Here is a 21,985-nt window from a genome sequence, read left to right on the forward strand (position 1 = left end):
TTTATATAAAAAGAAGAGAACAGTGTATTCTTTTTCTTTTTACTTCTCAATTATGCTGCTCTATCACATGCAGCCCCAAAAAAGTCCTTGCTTAAAATATGAGCTAGTATTGAAAAGTTTAAGTAGGACTTATATGATTGCAATGCTCTGTAAACCTGCAACAAGAGCATCTTCTCTTCTAAAACAAGAGAAAAACTGCAACATTGCAACATTACAGACTGTTTAAAGGGTAGTTTGTTGGTTATGCTAGCCACTTTGTGTAGCCAGTAACTCTTGATGTAAATGACCTCTGATGTGATCTTTGTGCCTCAGTGTGTTTGTCCCAGTGCCCACATTACCCTCATGTTACAGAATCTGAGGCGACAACTGAAAGCACCTCACCAATTTTTATCCCTGTAATAACATTATCCCTTTCTCTTTGTTTATACTAAATGGATGCAAATTAGAAATTATAGAAGCAGGAATATGCTAAAACAAATTTCACCAAGTCTTCTTGAGCTAAAATGGTGCAATAGATGCGTTCTCATTTGGCGTCTTCTCTTTGTTTACACTACAAATTACAGCAGCCCGGTGGAAAATGTTGCTCCTGGCATTAATCCAGCCCCACTTTCAGCAGACAGACCGGGCCGACGAGAAAATTACTTGTGCTTAACTCTCCACATTCATCCTTTTCATACAGGAAGACCTGCAGCAGTTGATCCTCATGCCTCTCCCAAATGTTGCCATACTGGGGCAGGACCCCCTAACAGGTACGAGATAACAAGATGATCCTATCAGTGGTGTGTCTCTCAGCCTCCAGAAACTCATTATTTCATGCACGAGTCCATATCTGGGCGATCTATGAAGCACATTAAGGTGATAATGATGGGGGGGACTGTGGAGCAGGGTGGAGATGATGATGATGGTGATGATAATGAGGATGATGACAGTTATTTCTGTGTCCTCAGAGGCAGCTGTGGAAGAGCTGCGGAGACTGCTGCTGCTCTTATTGGGATGTGCAGTGCAGGTGATCACATACACACGCACACACACACATAATGGGAGGTAATTACAAAAATTATACTTTTAGATATGTATCATAAAACCAAAACTTCTTTCCTATTAAAAATTGCCTTAATGGGGATTTTCTAGGGCTGCAACTAACTAATTATTTTGGTAATTTGTTATTCTGTCAATTAAAATCAGGTGCATATTTTTGCTATTTAACCACTTAAGTTTAACATGTTAACAAATTTCTAAGAATATACTGTATTAGAAATGCATAAAAATGCAGCTAAGCAAATAATTGAATTATTTTCTTTTAAATAAGAAAATTTGGAGAATGCTTGATCATTTTAGTAAAGGATGGAGCTAAAAAAACTAAAACGTCTGACATCGGGCGTGCTGTGATGGCATAGGGGACCCCCGTGTGGAGGCCTTGAGTCCTCGACACGGCCGTCGGGGGTTTGATTCCCGGACCCGGCGACATTTGCCGCATGTCTTCCCCCTTTCCTGTCAGCCTACTGTCATGTAAGGGACACTAGAGCCCACAAAAGACCCCCTGGTGGGGAAAAAAACCCAAACTTCTGACATCAGGTTGGGTTGACGGGTTGATCTGTTGATTATTTTTTAGATTAACTAATTAATATTTGGATAGAAAAAAGTAAATAGAAGGAGATTTAGTTTGAGAATTTGCGGTAAGTAATACTACAGCAATGCCTCTTGTTCTGTGTAGAACATATATAGAAACATTTTTATTTAAATTTTTTAATCTTAAATTAAAAATATAATTACTGCTTTGACTGTGTTGTTCTTCCAACAAATGGCCTTTACTCCAGTTAATAATTCATTTATTACTCAACTAGTTGACAGTCATTTTAACAAATTATAAATAAATTAATAATAAATTAATCTGATTGTTTCAGCCTCAACATTTTTTTAAGCTTTTATTCTTTAGCTTTTATCGAAGGTTCCTGGATTCAACCTAGACCAAAAGCGAAAAAGAGTTGTTTCAGTTGACATATTAAAATCACTGCACTGAAAATGTTCAATTACCTTAAGGCTCCACTTGCTTCACTCAGGAAGTGATTGGAAATAATTCACCTGGCACAATTAGCTTGGCGCCTCTCGTCCTTGGAAGTTTCTTCTCTTCTTCTCCACAGAAATATTCAAGCTCATCTCCAGGACTTTCACAGTTTCCCTGATTATTCTTTCCGGAAGCCATTTGTGCTTCTTCTTGGCAGCTTGCTCTGCGTTGCTGAAGGGAACTCAGGATCTCTGCCATGGTGATAAGTGTTAAAGCCAGAGCGATAAGCCAGGAAGTCTGTTGACGGTTCCAAACTTGAATCAGTGGCGGCATCTGAGCCTGGGGACACTGAAGAAATGTTCCCCCGATCATTACCTCCACATGTCGACACACACAGAGGGTTTTTACTTTCATACAATGGCTGTGTTTAGACATAGTTCTGTTTAAATTAATTATTTCTCTTTTCCACCTTTTATTGGTGGAAAAAAAGATACAAAACAATTCACTACCAATTAAAGGCCAAATGAACGAGTCATATGTTTCTTTTTGTGCTGTTTTAAGAAAAAGAGTCTCTGAAGATTAAAGAGATTTTGAAGCCAAAGATGAGGGGCGAAACAGAAACAGTAATGGAGTCGATCTACTGTCGTAAATAGCTGTGATGCTTTCAAAGGTTTTAAATGCAGGAATGTTTAATTACCTGACAAAATGTTGCAATAAAGGGCTTTTTCTTCTTTGATCTAAAGAAATCCATCCCAAGGATTCATACACGGTTCAATGGTGAATCCAGTCACCATGTAATTTGACATTTTTATGATCTGAAAGCATTTTCCACTTTTACTACACCTTGTTTTTTTGGTCTTTTAGAAAATAACTTGTTTTTGATTAGTTCCTAAGCCTGCATATTCTTTTGAATCTGTATCAGATGTCCTTTTTTATCTTAGCCTTTGTAATTGCTGGTTTTTTGTGATGCACAACCCAAAAATTTTAAATGAATTATTCAGTAGAACCTTCAGCTGACTAAATAATACGAGCCGTACCTCGTGGGGATTGCTTTTTTCCAAATACAAATCACATTTGTGCGTGCACTTCATTCCTCCTCATCATTTCTTTTTGCAGTGTGAGAACAAGGAGACCTTCATCCAGCAGATCCAGTCTCTGGACATCGAGACTCAGGCAGCCATTGCCCTCTGTATTCAGCAGGTAAGTGAAGAAGATGTGTGAAATAAATCAGATGCAATCCTTCCTAAAAAAAAAAAGAAAAGGTTTTCGCTGGGGTATATTTTGTCCTGCGGAGAGTTTCTAAAGAACACATTTGTCCCTAAATAATATATTGCACAGTATTTCTGTGGTGTCTGCCTGTGGGCAAAGAGAGCTGGATTATTATTCCTCTTTCTGATGCTACAAGTAAGTGTGAAAATGAGCGAGTTGTCATTCTGCCGGCTGCCTTGTCGAGACCTCTGGCTGCCCCCTGGTGATGGATCTTCCACCCGTCATGTCCACCTCTCCACCTCCACCCCTGTCACATCACCGCTTCATCTTTTCTTGCTTTTTGTCATTCTCTCTCGTCTGTTAAAGCATAAATGCCACTTGGCTCCCTCTTTGAAAATACCCCCTCCATTAATAATTGCCAGCTTCACAAAAACAGCACGCTGAATACCAGCGTGGCTGAATCTCAGAAACAGCATGGAGCCCACCAGCCTTTTTATTGCCAAAGTTTTCAGCCTAATAAATCACAGAGGTGAGAAGTGCTCCTCCTGCGTAGATGGATGCATCCCCTGCTTCCTGCTCATATGGCCTCCACCCGCGAACCTCTCAAAGCCATCAACATGATCATTAGTTTTGCATGCATGAGTCGAGCCAGGCAGAATGTAAAATGTACTTGTTTCTAATCTACGCAGATGCTTGGTATTCAGCGCACACTCGCTCTGCCTGGAGGGTTTGTTCCCTGATCTGCTGGTTGGATCAGACTTGCATTGATTTTTATCGCAGAAACCTGAAGAACTGTCCTTGCTGCAGGTGACTCAGGATCCAAGAGTGGTGCTGCCTCTTCAGTGGGAGGAGCTGGTGGAGGCAGAAGGTGCAGAGTTACAGCTGGTCTTCAGCTCCATGGCCAAGCAAATCCAGAGCCTGCTGGCACAGAGAGACACACACCTGGAGGTTCGTATGGTCACGAATCGAGAAATAATTACCTCCTTCCAGGAGAAAATCTGTGTGAGAACGTCCAGGCTTGCATATCAATTAATGCACAGAATTATTATTACCGTTATATAATTAGATTTTAAGAGAAAAAAGGATGAAAAGCCCATATTTGATTTATAGAAACATGTTTGTTAAATAACAGTGAACAGTTAATTAGCCCTGCAAAGTTTAACTGATTAAAACCCAAAAGTGTATACTCTGAAAAAAGTAAAAATAGTTTATCATCATCATTTATGAAGAGCCTTAGCAGCTGTAACCAAGATGAACGTCAAAGAGGAATTCAATAAAATAAAACTTCAAATAAAATGACAAAACGAAACACAACAATGTGAAGGAATAAAAAACTTAAAACAAAACAAAACTACAAGGCAGCACGCTGCAGGATGTTGTGATGTCATGTTGAGGAAATTAAGTTATCCAAATTTATTATCCACTTGTAAAGAAACTTTTCTTTTCAAAGGCTGTGCATGTCCAAACATCATCTTGTCTTTGCTGCGTTATTGTTTGTTATTGACAAGTCATTACTCAAGAGCTCCAGCAAAGATTATTTTGAATGGTTCAATTTGCTCCTCTGCATGTTATGAAGTTCTCCAGCAACATGCAAACTACCCATTCCTTTGATTCAGGTGTGTTTAAAAAGGGAAACATTTAAAACTTGCAGGACGCCAGTAAGGCTGATCAGCCGATACTTACATGTGAAACCAATCTCATCCATTGATCTTATCCATTGATCTTATCCGTGTCCGCAAACGTCTAAAAAACTGCCACTGTCCCCTTTTGCTCTGCTGTGAAAGACGGACAGACTGACTGACAGACCCGCCCACCAGGTCACATCTAATCTTTTTACGTGACGGGACCTGAGTCTGTTCTCTAGCCAATTCCAACATGTGAAGATAGAACAAATTTGTACTTTTTGCAGATATTGCTCAATGATTTTTCAACAAAACAAGATTTATTGTGAGTTTAATAACCAACACTGACAGTTTTGACTTTAAAGAAATTATTAATCGAAATTTGAATCTTCAAATTTTTTAACAATCTGTAATCGGACAGGAAACTGCAGCATGTACCCCCCTGACACCGGCCCTTCAGGACTTATTTGGGCACTTCCTGTTTTTTGCTGGTTAAAAGAGTTTCAGAGTTTTCTAGCTGCTGTTTTCCTCAATAGACACAATCTTTGAAATGCCTCAGTCTCACCCTTTCCTCAATGCATTTAGGTGTCGATTTATAACAATAGTGTCTGTAATCCATGCTGGAAGTGTGTAGTTTTAAAAGGTGAGAACCTGACTTTGTACATACGTAAGAAGAGATGAAGCCTTTGTTTTCACACACTTTCACCTTATTTAGAAATGCATTAATTTCACATTCTGTGGAGTTTCTTTTGGTACCGAGTGTGTGATTCTGAGAGTGTGATTCTCCTTAATCGCAGGGCATATTTACATTTATTTGCATAGTTAAATGGAGGCATGTCTGGTGTTAGGGGATCTCCAATTCCACATGTTTCAGGATATACAAAGGAAAGGCTTTGATTCCTGCCAGCCCAGCCAGCAGTAACCTTTTCAGGAAGGGAGTGTGATGCTCCAGTACGTAGAACAGACCATCTGCTCTTCTGTTTTAAAACAAAACAAAGAAGACAACAGTGAAAAGGCGTGTCGGCAAACCCGCAGTGTCCACAGCTCCTTTGTGTTTCAGAAACATTGTGGTTTACATAAACTTTTCACCTTAAGGGGAGGAATTTTATGGATAAAAAAAGAGTCATTTCCTCCACCAGAAAGGTGAAGTACTAAAATCCAAAACATGAAATAAAAAGCTAAAACAAATAATAGAGATCTCTCACTCTCATTGCTCTCTGGGTGCTGTTAGTGTGTCATCACTTCCTTCTGTCATTGTGGTAAACAGAACATTTCCTGAGTATGTGCAAAATCAAAATAACCTCGTTAAATATATACCTTTCTAAATGAACCTGGTGAAAGCATTTGCAAATGCTAAATATGAACCGTTATTTAAAAATCAATATAGTTTATAATAATCAAATAAAAATACACAGTGCTGTCTGCATGGTGAGTTTAACAACTAAAAATATCAAATGTTATTTTCTAAATAATTTTTATTTTTTTCATCTGCCTTAAAACTTTCTGTAGGAAAACTGTTTTGAGACTTGGTGTAAGCAACACTGTTATGTTTTTCTAAGCTAATTTAATCTGCAATTTTTTCTAATTTTCTGTGAGTTTAGACATATTTCACATCTCTAAACCTGCCAATATTTTGTAGAAATCTTTTTATGCTGCATTAAATGAAGTCTTAAGGATGTTTTTAAGTAGTTTTTTTTCCTTCTTCCTCAGAGGATAGCGGAGTTGTGTCAGGAGCGTGAAACCCATGGCGATTCAACGCAGACGCCGCTGGGGGGCCACCTGGATGATCCGCCGCAGAGTCTGGCCCTCCAGCTGGCCGACAGCAAGGCCAAACTCCGCCGCCTCAAACAACAACTGTGAGTGTTTGTGTGCTTTCCAACAAATCTTACATTCCCCACAAGAAGAAGTGCTGTTTTTTGGGTTAGGGGATGATTTTAGGGTGTGAAATGAGTAATGGTCAGGTTTAGCGTAAGGGTTAGTCTATAGAAATGAATGAAAAATGAATGTAAGCCAGTGTAAAGACAGAAAAATGGTGTGTGTGGGTGTGTGTGGGTGTGTGTGTGTAAGGAAAGCCCCGGAGAACCTTTAGTAAAGTTGTCATAAAGGTCAGCGTTAATGATGTGCAAATTTTGTCTCTCCTCTTAATGCACAAAAATGACTCGATACTCAGCAACAAGTCGGGTTTTTGGTGTAACAATCTAATATCCTCTGTGTATTAAAATGTATCCAAAGGTCAAAGTTCAGCTAAAAGTCGCAAGTTATAATTTCAGTGGCTTTTTTATGTCTTTCTTGCTCACATTATGTGCTTTCTTCTTGTACTTTTTGCTTCAGCTATCAGAGATCTGATCATAAGAAAGATGAGGCGTGCAGCGCTGAAAGTTTTATGGGTTGTTTTTTTTCAGGGACGACAAAGGTGATCAGATTTTGGATTACAAGCAGGAGATTCAGACGATGGAGGATCAGCTGAAGAAACTTCAAAAAGAGGTTCGAAGACGTACCACGGTCTGGATATATACAGAAAAAAATAAAAGATTTATTTTTTTGTCCCTGATACTGATCTGGGTCATTTATCAGTAAAGCCTCTGCTGACACAATTAAAATTGAAATTAGTAGAAGCTCAAGCTACTTTGGCTCCTTAGGTGGGATTATAGTTTCACATTTAACAAGTCCACATGAATTAACTGTTAAAATTATAAAACATTTGGCTGTTTGAAAATGCAAACTATAAATAATTGGCCTGGCTTGCAGGAGAACGATAGAAGACAACTTTAGTTTAGGAGTAGAAAAGAACTACTGTCCCATAACCGGTCATTAATACTCAAAAACATGAATATAAACTGCACCTCTGTAGTTTTTGATTGTAGGATAAGTTATATTGCATTTACTTGAGTTTAAATCAGTAATTTATTAAATGCACAATTGAATGTAAAACACGACCATTTTTAATTTAAACTTCCTAAAATCCTTGTTTCTTCGCTACTGTGCTGCAGAGCAATTCATCAAATTATCTAAACCATCCCTTTGTTTTTTTTGCACTATCAGCAAGTCGACTTGAGAGCAAATATATCAACTAGTTCTGAAACTACAGAAGAAGAAACTTGTAGAAAAACTTCATGCACTGTCAGTCTATCCTTAAAAATAAAAAAAAAACTGGTTCTTGTTTTCTGCACCGTAAAAATGTCACAAAGAATGCATTTTATCATCTGGAGAATATTGCCAGAGTTTGACCATTTCTCTCAGTCCAGACTAATATCTACTTTTATAACATGTTAAATTGGTTTCTGTAATGCTCTGATGACTGATCTTCCTATGAAAACCACAGCTTTACTGCAGTTATTACCAAATTAAGCTGCAAAAATGCTGATTTGGGTTAAAATGAGAACTCCCAACAACTTTAGTGTGGCTGCGGCGACTGCATGGGCTTGGTAGAATCAACGTGAAGATACTCTCACTGGTTTGAAATACGTTACCTTGCAGTCTCTCACCTCGGATAACTTACTTAGTTTATAAATGGGAGATATCCCATTTATAACACTTCACCTGAAAGTTGTAAACATTCCTTTAATTTAGGATCTGCTGGGAATGGAGACATTCAGGCGCTGTGCTCACAGTCAAAGGCACATTTTCTTCTTCTTGCATCATACTCTGCTTTGGGTTTTCTGCACACCCTCCCATGATCAATGCTCAACCCAGTTTGCTGTGTGTGATTCTGTATTTTGTGTTCCTCCAGAACCGTTCCCTGCAGAGCGAGGTGAGGGGAATGCGCACGCTGCGGGACGAGCTGGACTGCGCCCGGGAGCGAGCTGCCCGGACCGAGCAGCTCCAGGTCGAGCTGCAGAGCTGCAAACACAGACTGCGCAGCCTGGAGCTGACTCGCACTCAGCTGAAGGTACAAACACAAACAAAGTGCTAGCATGCATCACATTAAGGCTGGTTGCAGTCCCAGCCACAATGGAGATATAAAAACATTAAATAAAGCATTTCTCTAACCCTGTAATTTTTCGTACAGGAAGTGGTTATATGAATATAATCAGAGAAACTCACATCAAAAAGATCTCAAATTAAACTCACCTTGGAATAGCTAATATCCGACAGTAAAAAGTGTCATTTAATCTTATTATTATTCCCTCTTACGGCCCTCAGTGTTTCACTCAAAAGCGAGCGTGAACAACTATGAAATCCAAAGCCATAGAACAAGATTATACTGCGTGATGTCATCTGGATTTACAGCTCAGAGCCGCTTCGTTGACGAGGAGGAGCAGGAGTTTGCCTCTAGTCGCTGGAACTTTTACAACCAAATGAAATTTATTCTGAACTAGCTGGAATGTTCTGGGGCAGAAAATGTCCTCACATCCTTGTAAAACATCTCCTGGTGTCCTCACTGTCACCTTCCCTGACTTATTTGATTCATTCTTCCTTCTGGCTACGTCCTTGCACTTGTTAGTTTATCCAGTTTGTAGTGAAATAAATGCAACAAATTCCAGCTGAACTTTTGTCAAAGCAAAAGCTAAATTAATAGTTGAATTTGTAAATATTAACTCATGACCTGCGTCTCTAAATGAGTAGTTAAAAGTTTTTCTGCGCTGTTGTTTTTGGGTCTCAGCCTTTCATTGTTGTCTCTACAAGGTTGGTAAACAAAAGGACACACTTCAATTAAACGAGGTTGAAATTATTTAGAACCACCATTAGAAATATTTCACTGAGTTTGTGTAAGAAAATAAATTGGACTTTCTTTCTTTCCTGTAAGGATGGATGAACAGCTTCTAGTCCTGTCACACTGCTGCGAATATGTTTCGTTTTGACAGACGGAGTTTCAGCTCTAGAAAAAATTAAGAGACCACTTAAAATGATCAGTTTCTCTGATTTTACTCTTTGTAGGTATATGTTTGAGTAAAATGAACATTGTTCTTTTATTTTAAGAACTATTGACAACATGTCTCAGAAATTACAAGCAAAAATGTTGTATTTATTTGCAGAAAATGAGAAATGATCAAAATAATGAAAAAGATGCAGAGCTTTCACACCTCAAATAATGCAAAAAAAACAAGTTCATATTCATGTAGAAACTACAATATTAATGTTTTAACTCAGGAAGAGTTCAGAAATCAATGTCTGGTGGAAGAACCAGGCGGTTCAGTGCAGTCCTCTCTTAATGTTTTCCAGAGCTGCACAACACAATAGAAAATAATGCTACAGCGTTCACAATTTGACCGTGAAAGAAGCCGGGCAGTGTACCATGCAATATTTTTGATATTATCACTTTCCTAAAATAACTTCTACGAAAAATTATTTTGGCAATAACATTTCCACTTCTTTTTTCCAAAAGATAATATATGCAAAAAAAAAAAAAATCACTCTTGGCTAAAAATTACTTAGGAAGGCGACAATTTGTGAAACATTTTGACTCCATGAGCAACGCAGATTTTCTACGATTATCACAAATATCTGGCATTCCTACAAAATGTATCACAACGGACTCAGATATCTGAGTGAGGACCGTGAACGTGATCTCATGGTTCATTGTTCACTCACTGAAACTGGCGTAACGATCTACTTTGTGGTTTACCCAACAAATAATTATCTGACCTACAAATAATTATCTGGCCATTTGAGTGACCACAGAGCATTGATGATCAAATGATCCCTAAGCATGGATAAATAAAATTAAAAGGAGAGCGTAATGCTGATGTGTCATAAATAACGAGCTCTGTCTGTCCTGACGCAGCACCGACACTTTTACTACACGTACAGTTTTCAGAGCAAATCAAAACCGGCACAAATACTTCTAAGATTTGACAGAACTTAATCTTCCACTAAATGCCTTTCATTTTACCTTTTACTTCTTAGCAGTGTGACAGAAGCGTGAATATAGAAGATTTTCTGCAGTAAAAACCTGAGAGTGACTTTTTCCCATTCCAGACTACATTTGCTCTTCTTTGAAATTAGTGTAAAATATATTCCATAGCAGATATCAGCCTTTGGGAGTTTTTTTCATTCAATTTGGTGTCAGACGGGCAAATAGTTCACATACTGTGGAATTGAAATTTTCCCTGTATGTCTGCGGACTTTTGCTTTTTTTTGCTCCTGTATAAGAGCCGGATTGCTCCTCATGTTGCTGTCAATACGGTCTCTTTCTGTACCGTGAAGCAGAGCGAATCCCCACGTCATCTGATGCTGACAAGCTAACATTCTCCAGATGTGGTTAGGTTCTGAGATAAGAATCCACCTACGTATAGGTTCAGACTCCCCTGCAATGAATTCGGAATAATAAAAAAGTGCATCAATGGACAAATGGAGACATTTTTCTCAGTTCTGTCTGTGCTCTTGTTACCTCTCATAGTGAAGCATTTCCTTGAAAAATACCTCAGCAGAGGGAAATTCTCCTGAAAAAAAATCTAATCCTTTTCTGAATCTTCTTCCTGTCAAACTTTGACTCTAAAGTAATTTTTTCTTAATTATAATCACGACTCAAATATTGTTGTTAATTTTTCTGTCAATAAATTATATGATCATAAAGTGCTGAACCAAAAAAAACAAAAAACATTCAAATTTAGATTTAAAATAATTTAATTCAACACAGAAGTTTTGACAGGAAATGAGACACAAAGGAATTGCACAATGAATATCCATTTATATACATTGTACTAATAACAATCTCAGTAATTATTTAAAAAATCTACTTTGTTGAATTAAATAATCTTTATTTTATAGCAATAACACCAGATCACTCCAGAACAATTATATTACTTCCAGTTAAGAGAGAAACATGTTGCTAAATAAAAGCTTATTTTGTGAACCATATTATTTTTCAAATTTCATCAAATATATTACATACATAAAAAACACAATCATTTTATATAATGCTTTTAAACTTAAATTAATATGATTATGAAACCAATTAATTTCAGTATAGTAGAGCTTCCAGCATTTAAAACAATTCAATAATTTTAGGCCTATTTGCTAATTTGAATTTATTTGTTTTGTGTAAATCTAGACAACTTCTGTTGCAACAGACAGAATAAAAAAATTATTCTAATATTTCAAGATCATTTCTGCAGCACGTCTAATGAAGACCATAAATCTCTTGGTCTCCATAACGTCACAAATCGGCTTTTTAAGTTAAAACATTGGGAGATTTAGTTGCAACAGCATCGTCTCTTTCAGCTGCTCTAAATATCGGAAGTGTTGCGTTACAGTAGACCTCTGAGATCAGCAGATTGAAAGTCTAACCTTCTTACTCTAATGTGCACAAACCCACGTTTAGAAAACTTTTTTATCTATTTGCTTTGATGAACTCACAGTCAGGTTAGTTCAGGATAAGCCAGATATATCATGGATATGCTGGGCTTTATGGTCCAGATCACTGGTTTTACTTTGATGTAGTAATCTCACTTCAAGATGTTTAAAATCGTTTAAGCTGTAAAATCTTTATGGAGCCACTGAAGAGTCTTAATAAGGCTGAGAAAACACAGCTCAAGTTTTATAATCAGCCCACGTCTCAAAATTTTTCAAAAGTTTTCTTTGTAGAAGAAGTAAGAAACCTTTAGGTAAATACGGATACTTACATTTAGGACGGATCAGATGATTTTATTCTGAAATTATGCGATGGGCCAACACAAAGCTGCACATAATTATAACAGGAAAGTCCTACCTCATTTTCTAAATTTATTTACTAATAGAAACATTTAAAAAGAGCCATCTGTGTTCATCCATCCTGAGTTCATGCTTTTCAAAGCCACATTTCTCTGCAGTTGCAGCTGCAAAGTCTCTAAAATAGGGATAGCCCATACTCAAAGATATTCTTAGGTTTCAGTAAGGGCAAATAATGTCATCAGCTTGTAGCCAATTCGCTTTTGTTTTTTATTTATTTTAAATTTTTCTATTAATGTTGAAAACTGTTATAAAAATGTGACTCGTTTCTCTTCAATAACAGCATTTAACACAAACCTTGTGTGGATTTTGCACAAGAAACTCCTGTAAAATGTATCAGAGTTTGTTGCAATTTTATAAAATGTGAAAAATATGTTGTAGCTAGCACTGCATTTGGGTAAGCGATGCTAGAAGCACTCTGTCTGTGACCCCTCTTTCAGGAGCAGCAACATCTGTGTGGAGCGCTACAGGAAACCAAAAGTCTTCTAGAAGAGCAGCTGGCAGATTCTCGGGCGCGTTGCTCCTCCATACGGGAGCTGGAGAAGGACAATCTTCTTCTGCGTCACAGGATCATGGACGTGGAGGCGGTGGGTGGAGCTGTTGCTCTAGCGTTGAAGTTTGTTCGACATGCCAATAATGCGGGATTTCCAATGATTCCTGAAAGTTTGATGTAAGATTTGAGTTTCTTTAGTAACGTCTGCATGGCGTACCGTTTCTGTCTTGACGTGAAGGAGCGGGACACTGAAAGGCAGCGGGTTGACGAGCTGCTGGAGATGAACATGAGCCTGGAGGCAGACCTAAGGCAAAGGAGCACGTCAAAGGGAAGTGTTTCCCCCCTGAATGCCACCATCCATCAGCAGTTCCTGCAATCAGAACTGGACTCTGATGAGGAGTTCTGCGAGCTGATTGGTTAGAAAACCCGTCTTTCTATTCCCCAACATGTACTGCAGTTTTATGAACTGATGCCTTTCTCATTGAAATCTCAGTTGCTTGTAATTTTATTTTTTTATTTCATCATGTGTCATGGTCCTTTGTTTGTTCCTGCTGTCTCAGATCAGAAGCCGCTGAGCGTGGAAGTGGGTGAGGCTTCAGCGCTGCGGCTGCTGGGAGCGGAACAGGAAAACGCCGAGCTGAGGAGGAGACTGGAGGAGCTGCAGGCCCAGCAGGAGGTCAGGGTTCAGAAATTCAACATAAATAATCCATCACTGCTCCTCTGCCGCGCTAACATTAGTAGTGCCACATTGAGCTACGTACAGGATGCTGGGATGTGGAAGTGTTAACTGCCTGTGCTCCTTTACTGCAGGCTGATTCCCCCGATGCCAAAGATGAGCTGGCCTGCCTGGAGGTGGAACATCAGAAAACACTCCGGGAGGTGAGCGGAGAGGAGAGGAGAAGTTCACAATCACTTTGTCCTTCAGTTCGGATGTCACTCCGACTGGAGTCAGAGACGAGTCTCTGCCAAAACCTAAAACAGACACAGAGAAAATGTCACATTACTTCTCCAAAAAAATCGTTTTTCACTTAAAAAGACACCTTAACACCGACTACATTTATAAAAGTGATATTCTGTGCACTTTGCCGCTATGATGGTTTACGGTGAAGCCCCAACCTTTTTTGAGGGGATTTATTTTCTTCTTTTCCATTACAAAATTATGTTGTACTATCTCATTTACTCACGCATGATTCTCACAGGTCATTTTGACTTTGTAGTTTTACTTTTTCCACATTTTAAAATACGTTTTTACATTTGAACTATTTTCACCTTTTAAGCATTTTGCCCTTCCCTCCCATCATTTCGACTTTATTATTGATTTCCTACTTTTTCTTTTGTGCTTTTTGCTTCTTTATCATCATTTTGACTCTAATTTTAAATAAAAAATGCTTCTAATTTATTTTTTTCCCCTCTAAGTGGCCATAAAACCCTGTAGTCTTCCTGTATGTGAGCAGCAGATCAAGATGGCGGTGGGACTGCATCAAGAATCGGCTCTAAGCCCCTTCCTGTTTGCGTGACAGATGTTAATCTAACATCTGGACTATGACGCTTGCAGATGACATTCATTTACCATCTGCAATAGTCCTTCATGATATTTTTATTCAGCAGTGATTTTAATAGATGTGATTTTTGCCCGTTCACTATCATATTGTTGAGTCATGACCTCTGACCTTAACTCACCCAGAGGCCTGTTTGGGTCAGATATTGTTCTAGGTAGTTATAGCTTCCTAGATGAGTTGTCAGTGCACTCTTGGAGTAAATTTGGTAGCTTAGCCACACCTGGGAAGGGTCACCACTGTCACATGTTTTCTCTATTTAAGGACAAGGAGTCCCAGATTGGCCTTATTAACTTTGTTTCTCATTTGTTCCTGAATTTCTTTAGAAAGATAAACCTTTCATGTTGTCAGACAGGTTCCAATGTAATTAATCAGAAGTATTTATGACGTAACATAGTTAGGTTGCATTGAATATACATTAAAAGTAAAATCATCTTTTGATTCAGGACATTTTGCAGGATTATTTAGTTGCAACAAAAATGTCAAAAAAAAAAAAAAAACAACAAAAACTAAAGGAATCAGCCTTATACTCAATAATCATAGCCTTGAATACATCTGCAGTGAACACAGTCAGTCAGCTGAAAGTTTGTGGAAAATCTCTTAAAATCTGCGCAGCATGTAATTATTGTATATCAGGAATAATATCTGTGTGATATGGACAGGTTAATAATAGTTGTACGTTTTTGCCCTCTGTGCAACGCCACGGCGGGTTTGAATGGAAGCAATCAAGATGCGATTGAAGACTTTCAACTTCTATTGACGAGAAGTTTAAGAAGAGAAAGAAATGCATTCTGACTCATCGTCGTCTATTAAGAAATTATCTGTATTTTTAAGAAGCACTTGAAAGAAAAATGAAAGTCTAGATTTCAATCATGTCCTGATTGCTGCATTTAAAATGTGAACCTGATGAAAACGACATTACTGGCCCAAATACAAACCAACCATTAGTGTCAAACGGTATGAAGGAGAAAATCACTCATCTAACAGCGCTATTGGTGGAAACAGTGATTAATACTACAGTTTGCCTTTGTATAACAAATGGATACGGTAATTTGATGTTCTGTCTACAGCAGCCGCATCAGCTGTTTTGAATCGATGCTGTTGGACCTGTCAAATTAATAAAATGAATCATGTTCCCTTTGACGTTTAAAGCCCGTTTTTCTAATACTATTTTCTGCTTCGTTCTGCTTTTTAGGTTATTTATGATGAGATTCTTACTCGTCTATTTGTATGTTAAACCATTTGGTTTAATTTCCCATTATGGCATCGTAAAGAGATGGAGAAAACCTTTTTTCTGCTTCGGCAAAGACTCAGAGCTTTAAAGTGCTGCTAAAATTTCTCTCATCTTCCATTTTTCAGGCTCATAACTTGAAGAATGAAAATGGCACTCTGAAGCAGCGGCTGGAGGAGCTGCTGAGGGAGCTTCAACACCTTCAAGAGAAGAGGAAGGAGGAAGGTGTGAAGAAGCTGGGCCGAGAAAAGGAGAAGGAGGAAGAGGAAGGGGAGGCGGTGAGAGGAATCCAGGGCTCTGAAAGCAGTAGGGGAGAAGGTGAAGGACGGGTGAAGCTGATGGAGGAGAGGGAGAAAAGGGGAGAAATCATAGGGACACGGCGGGAAGCAGGAGTAGGTGAAGAGGGTCTTCATGTTCAAATGGGAAAAGGCGAAGTCTGTGATGAGGAGATCCAGAGCAAATGGAGGGGCGAGGCTGAAGGTGGGCAGAAAGAACTGGAAAAACAAGAGAAAGAACCAAAGATGGAAACCGCTGGATCAGAGGCCGTAAAGCGTCCCATTGAAGATAACGCCGAGACCGCAGAGACGCACCAGGACACGTGTTCCTCCTCCGGGCCTGACTTGGCGCTCCTGACGAGCCGACTCCAGGAGGTGCAGGAGGAGGCCGACCGGCAGGCGAAGTTAGCCCAGGAGCTGCGATCGAAGCTGGGGGAGCAAAGCAGGAAGACGTGGGAGGCTGAGCAGAAGCTGATGCTGGTGGAGGTTGAGCTGCAGCGCCTGAAGAAAGCTGGAGAGAGTCTGATGGAGGCTCGCCGGCATATAGAGGTACGTAATGAGAAGTGTTCAGGTCTGTCAATGAATAGTTTCATAAAATCCTATTAAAGGTTATTGAAATCTGTTTGGCGAATAAGTTGAAGAGCTGAAAGTATGTCTGCAAGCTAATCAAATAACTTAATTTAGGTTATGTCTCACACCAGTGTAAAACCTACCACCCTCTACCATTATTGACACCTATGCTAAAAATGATTAAAATCGACTTTATTGTGTTTTACGTCATGTTATGATGTTATTCAGTCATCTAAAACATACCTAGAGTTTTGGTTTGAATCTTTCATTTATGTTTGAAAATCCTTGAATTTCCTGTGGTAAAAACGGTTTCTCTCACCACTAAGCGCAACATATTTCCACAAAGCTCCTCCTTAAAGCTGCAGTTTTCTGCCTCACAGACCAACCAAGTTGGTCAAGTATGAATGAAATGAATGAGTTTCACCATACATGATGAAATAGAGTTGGCGTTGGAGACTCTGCATAGAACTACATGGTTGTAGTCGTGTTGATGTGCACTTTTTACAGGCCTAAACTTTGAAAGTGTTGTTCTCTAAAAAGGTTCAACATATCTGAAGCACAATATTATTACCAAGAACATGTTTTCATGTTATAACTGGGTCATCATGAGGTTTTCTGCACCACACAATTATCTTAGGTTACAGCATCAGACGAAGTGTTAGTGGAGAGGAGAGACAGACTTCACTGAAGATGATGAGTAAATCAATATCAGTCAGGATGAAGAGACCGAGTCCATAAGTGAGGTAACTATCAGGATGATGAGGACAATTTGTTCTGGAAAGGTCTACCATCCAATGCCAAAGAACAAACCGACCCGGCTGGCGAGGTTTGTTTGGAAAATGCTGTGGGACAGCAGACTCTGACCCGACTAGGACTATACGAGACAGTACAGAGGACGACGGTACTGTCTCTGGACTAACCGACCCGGCTGGGGAGGTTTGTTCTGAACGACCGACCAACGTCTGTGATCTCACAGACATTGGTCTGTACTGAAACTGTATGAGACAGTACTGAGGAGAATCTTACTGTCTTTTCACAAACTGATCCGGCTGGGGAAGCTTGTTCAAAGGCGATGACTGTGAGAGTACAGTCTCAGAAAAATCCAACCTGGGGAAGATTTGTCTGCGGCTGTGGCTGAAGCTTTGGTTTTGTTGGTTCCTTCTCTTTCTTGACTTTACAAGGCATTAAATTGTGAAGTCAAATTTTTATTAAGTTATGTTTGATATGTACAGCATTTTAATAACAGACCTGATTGTGCTATTAAATGGCACTATGTCCACAATACAGCCCCTGTAAATTAAACAAAACTTTCATTGCTGCAGCAAAAATGTCACTGAAAAATGGATTTAGAAAAATCCACTCTTTAATTCGGGTGGGAAAGACAAATTTTTAGATGCATTACTTTTAGATGTTTTAGATGTTAATGGTAAACAATTCCTGTTTTGAGAGTTAGGGTTATATTTTGAATTAATATCCTGCATGACATAAAACCACGTAAAGTCTTCTAGTATTTCAAAGTTTTCATGAAGACAGTGTTTTTAAACGCTTTTCGTCAAGGCAAACATCTGAAGTTGTGCCCACACTGAGGTAATTGTAGGTGTTTGTGAAAGTTTTCAGTCACGTAGGCTGTGCGTCCACACAGTTTTGATATCTAGGGAGAGCAGAAATGATTGTTTTTGAAACCAAGTTCCAGAGCGGATAGATTGCAGAACGGTGTTTTCATGTTTCCCTGTTGCTATGCAAGCAGTTTGGTGTTTTTTGTGTCGGTCTCTGGTAGTGTTACAGCGCCACCGACTGGTCTGGCAGACCAAATACATAATTTTCTGCCAAGCCTCCCAACATGTTTCCCTGTGGAAGAGAAACAGGCCCACAGCACAATAATCTCACAGGAGTCTTTGTTGCTTAAAGCTCAATTTTAGTCTCATCTGACCAAATAAAACAGTTTTACCCTCTAACATTGTTTAGAGATTTATTTTGCCATCCCCTCAATCAACTGGTTAGATTGAATCCAGACTGTTCTGGAGACTTTGTGACCCCAAGATGACTGTATGTTTCATTTCTTTTACAGTGAGCTTTGCCTCTTCACTTTGTGCTGAGGCTAAGCTACTCACAATAAGCAATTAATCAATAAATTACATGATAAATGAAGCTCAGCTTGATAATTTTAATTCTGAGTAATATTTTTTGAAAGATATCATAATTCAATGTATTTGTGATTTAGATTGTGTTCTTTGTTCCAGTTTTATTTATTATTTTTTATTATTATTTTTTACATCTTAGATATATAAACTGTGTTCCACTACCAAGTATTCTGTACAAATCAAAGTTTATTGATCTTTGAGAGTGCAAACTTGCATTACTGTGCCATTTTCAATATGTTACTTGAAAATTGTCTCAAAACAACAATACTGTTTATTCTCTCCCTGTTGATTCTCTCCCTGTTGTTCCTGCAGGTCCTTCAGTCGGAGGGTCTGAACATGGAGGAGGAGCTGTGCCGCCTGCGGAGCCAAGCGGAGCTCCACCGGATGCAGACCACGGTCATCGCCACTCTGGAGGGGGAGCGGGCAGCGCTGGAGAGAGACAGGGACACGCTGCGCAGCACGGTGGACGCCCTGCGAGCCGCCCAGCGAAAGGTCAGGAGCAGACAAGACTTGGATGGATTCAAGCTGATTGGTTTTTAGTTTTTCTGTTCAAACTACTGTAATCGTAGAGAAGTTTTGTATACTATGAAACAATATTTTCGTATAAAGTTCTCAGCTGCAATACCTAAATAAGAAACACATGAACTCAGAGCAGAAGTCCTTGTTGTCACTTCAGTTTTTTAACATGATTTCATTTAAAAATGAAACCTTAGACCAGCTTGTTCAGACATTCTGCATCAGCAGAATGAAGCAGACAAGACTTGGATGGATTCAAGCTGATTGGTTTTTTATTTTTTTGTTCAAACTACTGTAATCATAGAGAAGTTTTGTATACTATGAAACAATATTTTCGTATAAAGTTCTCAGCTGCAATACATAAATAAGAAACACATGAACTCAGAGCAGAAGTCCTTGTTGTCACTTCAGTTTTTAACATGATTTCATTTAAAAATGAAACCTTAGACCAGCTTGTTCAGACATTCTGCATCAGCAGAATGAAGTCTCAGTGAATGTTATGTTTAATGTCCTATTTGCAGTAAAATTTCAGGACATGAGTAAAGCTGCAAGTTAGGGAAAAGAGCACTGCATAGTCAGCATTAAAGAAATACCATAAAATAAGGTTGGTGAACACCTCCTGCACAGAAAGAGCTTTAATGATTCGTTTTCTGATCTTCCTCCATGTCACATTGATTCTTTTAAAAAAAAAAATCCAGCCTCTTTGTGTTCATGCAATATTTCCTGCCAATTAACACCACTTTTATTCAAGTTTTAAGTTTTCCAAGACAAATATTGTATGATTTGACATCATTGAACATAAAAAGAAAGCTTGCTCTCCTTCTTTAGATGTCAGTATAGTCAAGACGTTCATGGCCTTCTCGGATGCTGTGATTTCCTGCCAGAAACTAAATGGAGCTGCTTTCCGCAATATCAAAATCATGCGGCTTCTTGGCCTCCTTGGTTTATGAATTAAATAACATTAGCTGTACATCTGCATAGTCAGCTCGAAAATAAAAATTTGTACATTTGAATATTTGATGATTCACTTCATGAAACAGAAAAAGCCGTGTACAACCCTACATCTTGACCACAGCAGCAGAGACTTTGAGCTCCTGGGGTTTAAATCGGTGAATGTTAAATGAAACATGAAGTGCACTCTACTTCCCCGAGCTTCAGGCCTGAATTTAACCCAAATGGAAAAATTACTTCTTGCCCCGTCTCTTTTTTTCTGTGTGATGATAATGTAGTTTAGCTCAGAAACGGTTTAGACTGCAACAAACGATAAGGACAATTGAAGATAGCCTTCTCTCTAACCAGGACATGCATCTCTGCAGACCCCACACATCCTGGACACAAACTTTTTATACTTTTACCTTTAGGTTGGCTTATAGAACGTTATTCACTAAAAAGAAGCACCACAAACTCAGTTTGTTCCCTCTGGCTGTCTCTTTAATGCTTACATTGAGACTATACATATTTACATTAATTCAACCTTGTCTTTTCTTCTTCTTCCAGATTTATAGACTTATATTTGAATCTCTGTAGATTGAGAGCAAAGTAGAACCAAAGTCAAATTCCCTGTTTTTGTGTACAAAAATGACAAATGAAGCTGATTCTGAACTTTAGCTTAAACCGATATATTGATCTTTGATGCTGCTGCAGAAAAGTTGCAGCTTTTGTTAAATTTAAATCTTAAATTTAGGATTTTTATCAGGATATTAGGATTATTAAACAAACTTCAGAATAACAGGAATCCTAGTAATTGCTAGCGTTCTGTCACATTTGAACATAAAAGCTCAATTTTAATCGTCTTCTAATATGAGAAGCTCATGGTTTATGGAGGTCCCATGTAGTTCCATCTGGGTTTTATTTTATTCATAACTTTTGTCTTCACTGTAGTTTATCCCCTGGATCACAGTCAGGTGTGTCAAGAGATTCAGTCATGTTGGTTATCTCCAGCTGGATCAAATAGTTTCTTGCCTCATCTGTCCAGAAAGTAATAAAATGGCGTCATTAATCCATCCGTCTTCTGCCGTCAGACTGACCAGCTGGAGCTCATCATCCAGACTCTGAGAGCGGAGCTGGAGCGTCAGGGCCGCAGTCTGGAGACCTCGCGGCATCGGGAGGAGCAGCTGGAGGCGGAGCTTCACGAGGCCGCGCTTGAAGCGGAGTCTCTGGTCCGAGCGCGCGACCAGGCGCTGCTGGAGGCCTCGCGGCTGGAGCAGGAGAAGGACGTGTGCCAGTCGGAGCTGGACGGCGAGCGGAAGGAAGGCCGCCAGAGAGAGAGGGAGGCGGCGAGACTCAGGCAGCAGCTGGAGAGCACGACCTTGGCTCTGGAGCACAGCAACCAGAGAGCGTGTGCCCTGGACGCTGAACACAGGTGCACTCGTATTTAACCTTCATTCTGCAATTAACTTTTACAAGACATCAGAGAGAGCGGCTTGGTTGTGGCGTGCCGTTATCTGTAATGTGAAATCTTCAGTCAACCCTCCTCTGACCCGTGTTCCTGCTGTGTGTGCAGACGTGTGTGTCAGCAGCTGACTGAGTCCAAGGAGCTCAGCGCTCGGCTGCAGGACCTGGAGAAAAAGCTCAGCTCTCGACTGAGCAGCATGGAGGAGGTGAAACAGCAGCTGCAGGAACAGCATGCAGAAGCTCTGGCCAAGATCAGCTCACTGTCTCAGGTGTGTTTTTGAAAAAAGGCTCACGTTATACCCATAGTTCTGCTGCACAAGGTG

At 39.3% G+C, this 21,985-nt stretch overlaps 1 protein-coding gene across 1 annotated transcript in view; it reads left to right on the forward strand.

Annotated features, from left to right (window-relative positions):
• The window catches only part of ccdc88b (coiled-coil domain containing 88B), a 58,680-nt gene that overhangs the window by 10,292 nt on the left and 26,403 nt on the right, over positions 1–21,985 (forward strand). Inside the window, exons 4-18 of the mRNA XM_044126983.1 lie at positions 680–749; positions 948–1,006; positions 3,122–3,205; positions 4,022–4,162; positions 6,547–6,692; positions 7,239–7,320; positions 8,567–8,725; positions 12,927–13,073; positions 13,218–13,395; positions 13,540–13,655; positions 13,790–13,858; positions 15,895–16,590; positions 19,065–19,244; positions 21,290–21,630; positions 21,772–21,931. Coding sequence (XP_043982918.1) covers positions 680–749; positions 948–1,006; positions 3,122–3,205; positions 4,022–4,162; positions 6,547–6,692; positions 7,239–7,320; positions 8,567–8,725; positions 12,927–13,073; positions 13,218–13,395; positions 13,540–13,655; positions 13,790–13,858; positions 15,895–16,590; positions 19,065–19,244; positions 21,290–21,630; positions 21,772–21,931 — 2,628 coding nt within the window. The remainder of the gene's footprint in view (positions 1–679; positions 750–947; positions 1,007–3,121; positions 3,206–4,021; positions 4,163–6,546; positions 6,693–7,238; positions 7,321–8,566; positions 8,726–12,926; positions 13,074–13,217; positions 13,396–13,539; positions 13,656–13,789; positions 13,859–15,894; positions 16,591–19,064; positions 19,245–21,289; positions 21,631–21,771; positions 21,932–21,985) is intronic.

Source organism: Gambusia affinis, linkage group LG09 (assembly GCF_019740435.1).
Source record: "Gambusia affinis linkage group LG09, SWU_Gaff_1.0, whole genome shotgun sequence".
Classification (NCBI taxonomy): domain Eukaryota; kingdom Metazoa; phylum Chordata; class Actinopteri; order Cyprinodontiformes; family Poeciliidae; genus Gambusia; species Gambusia affinis.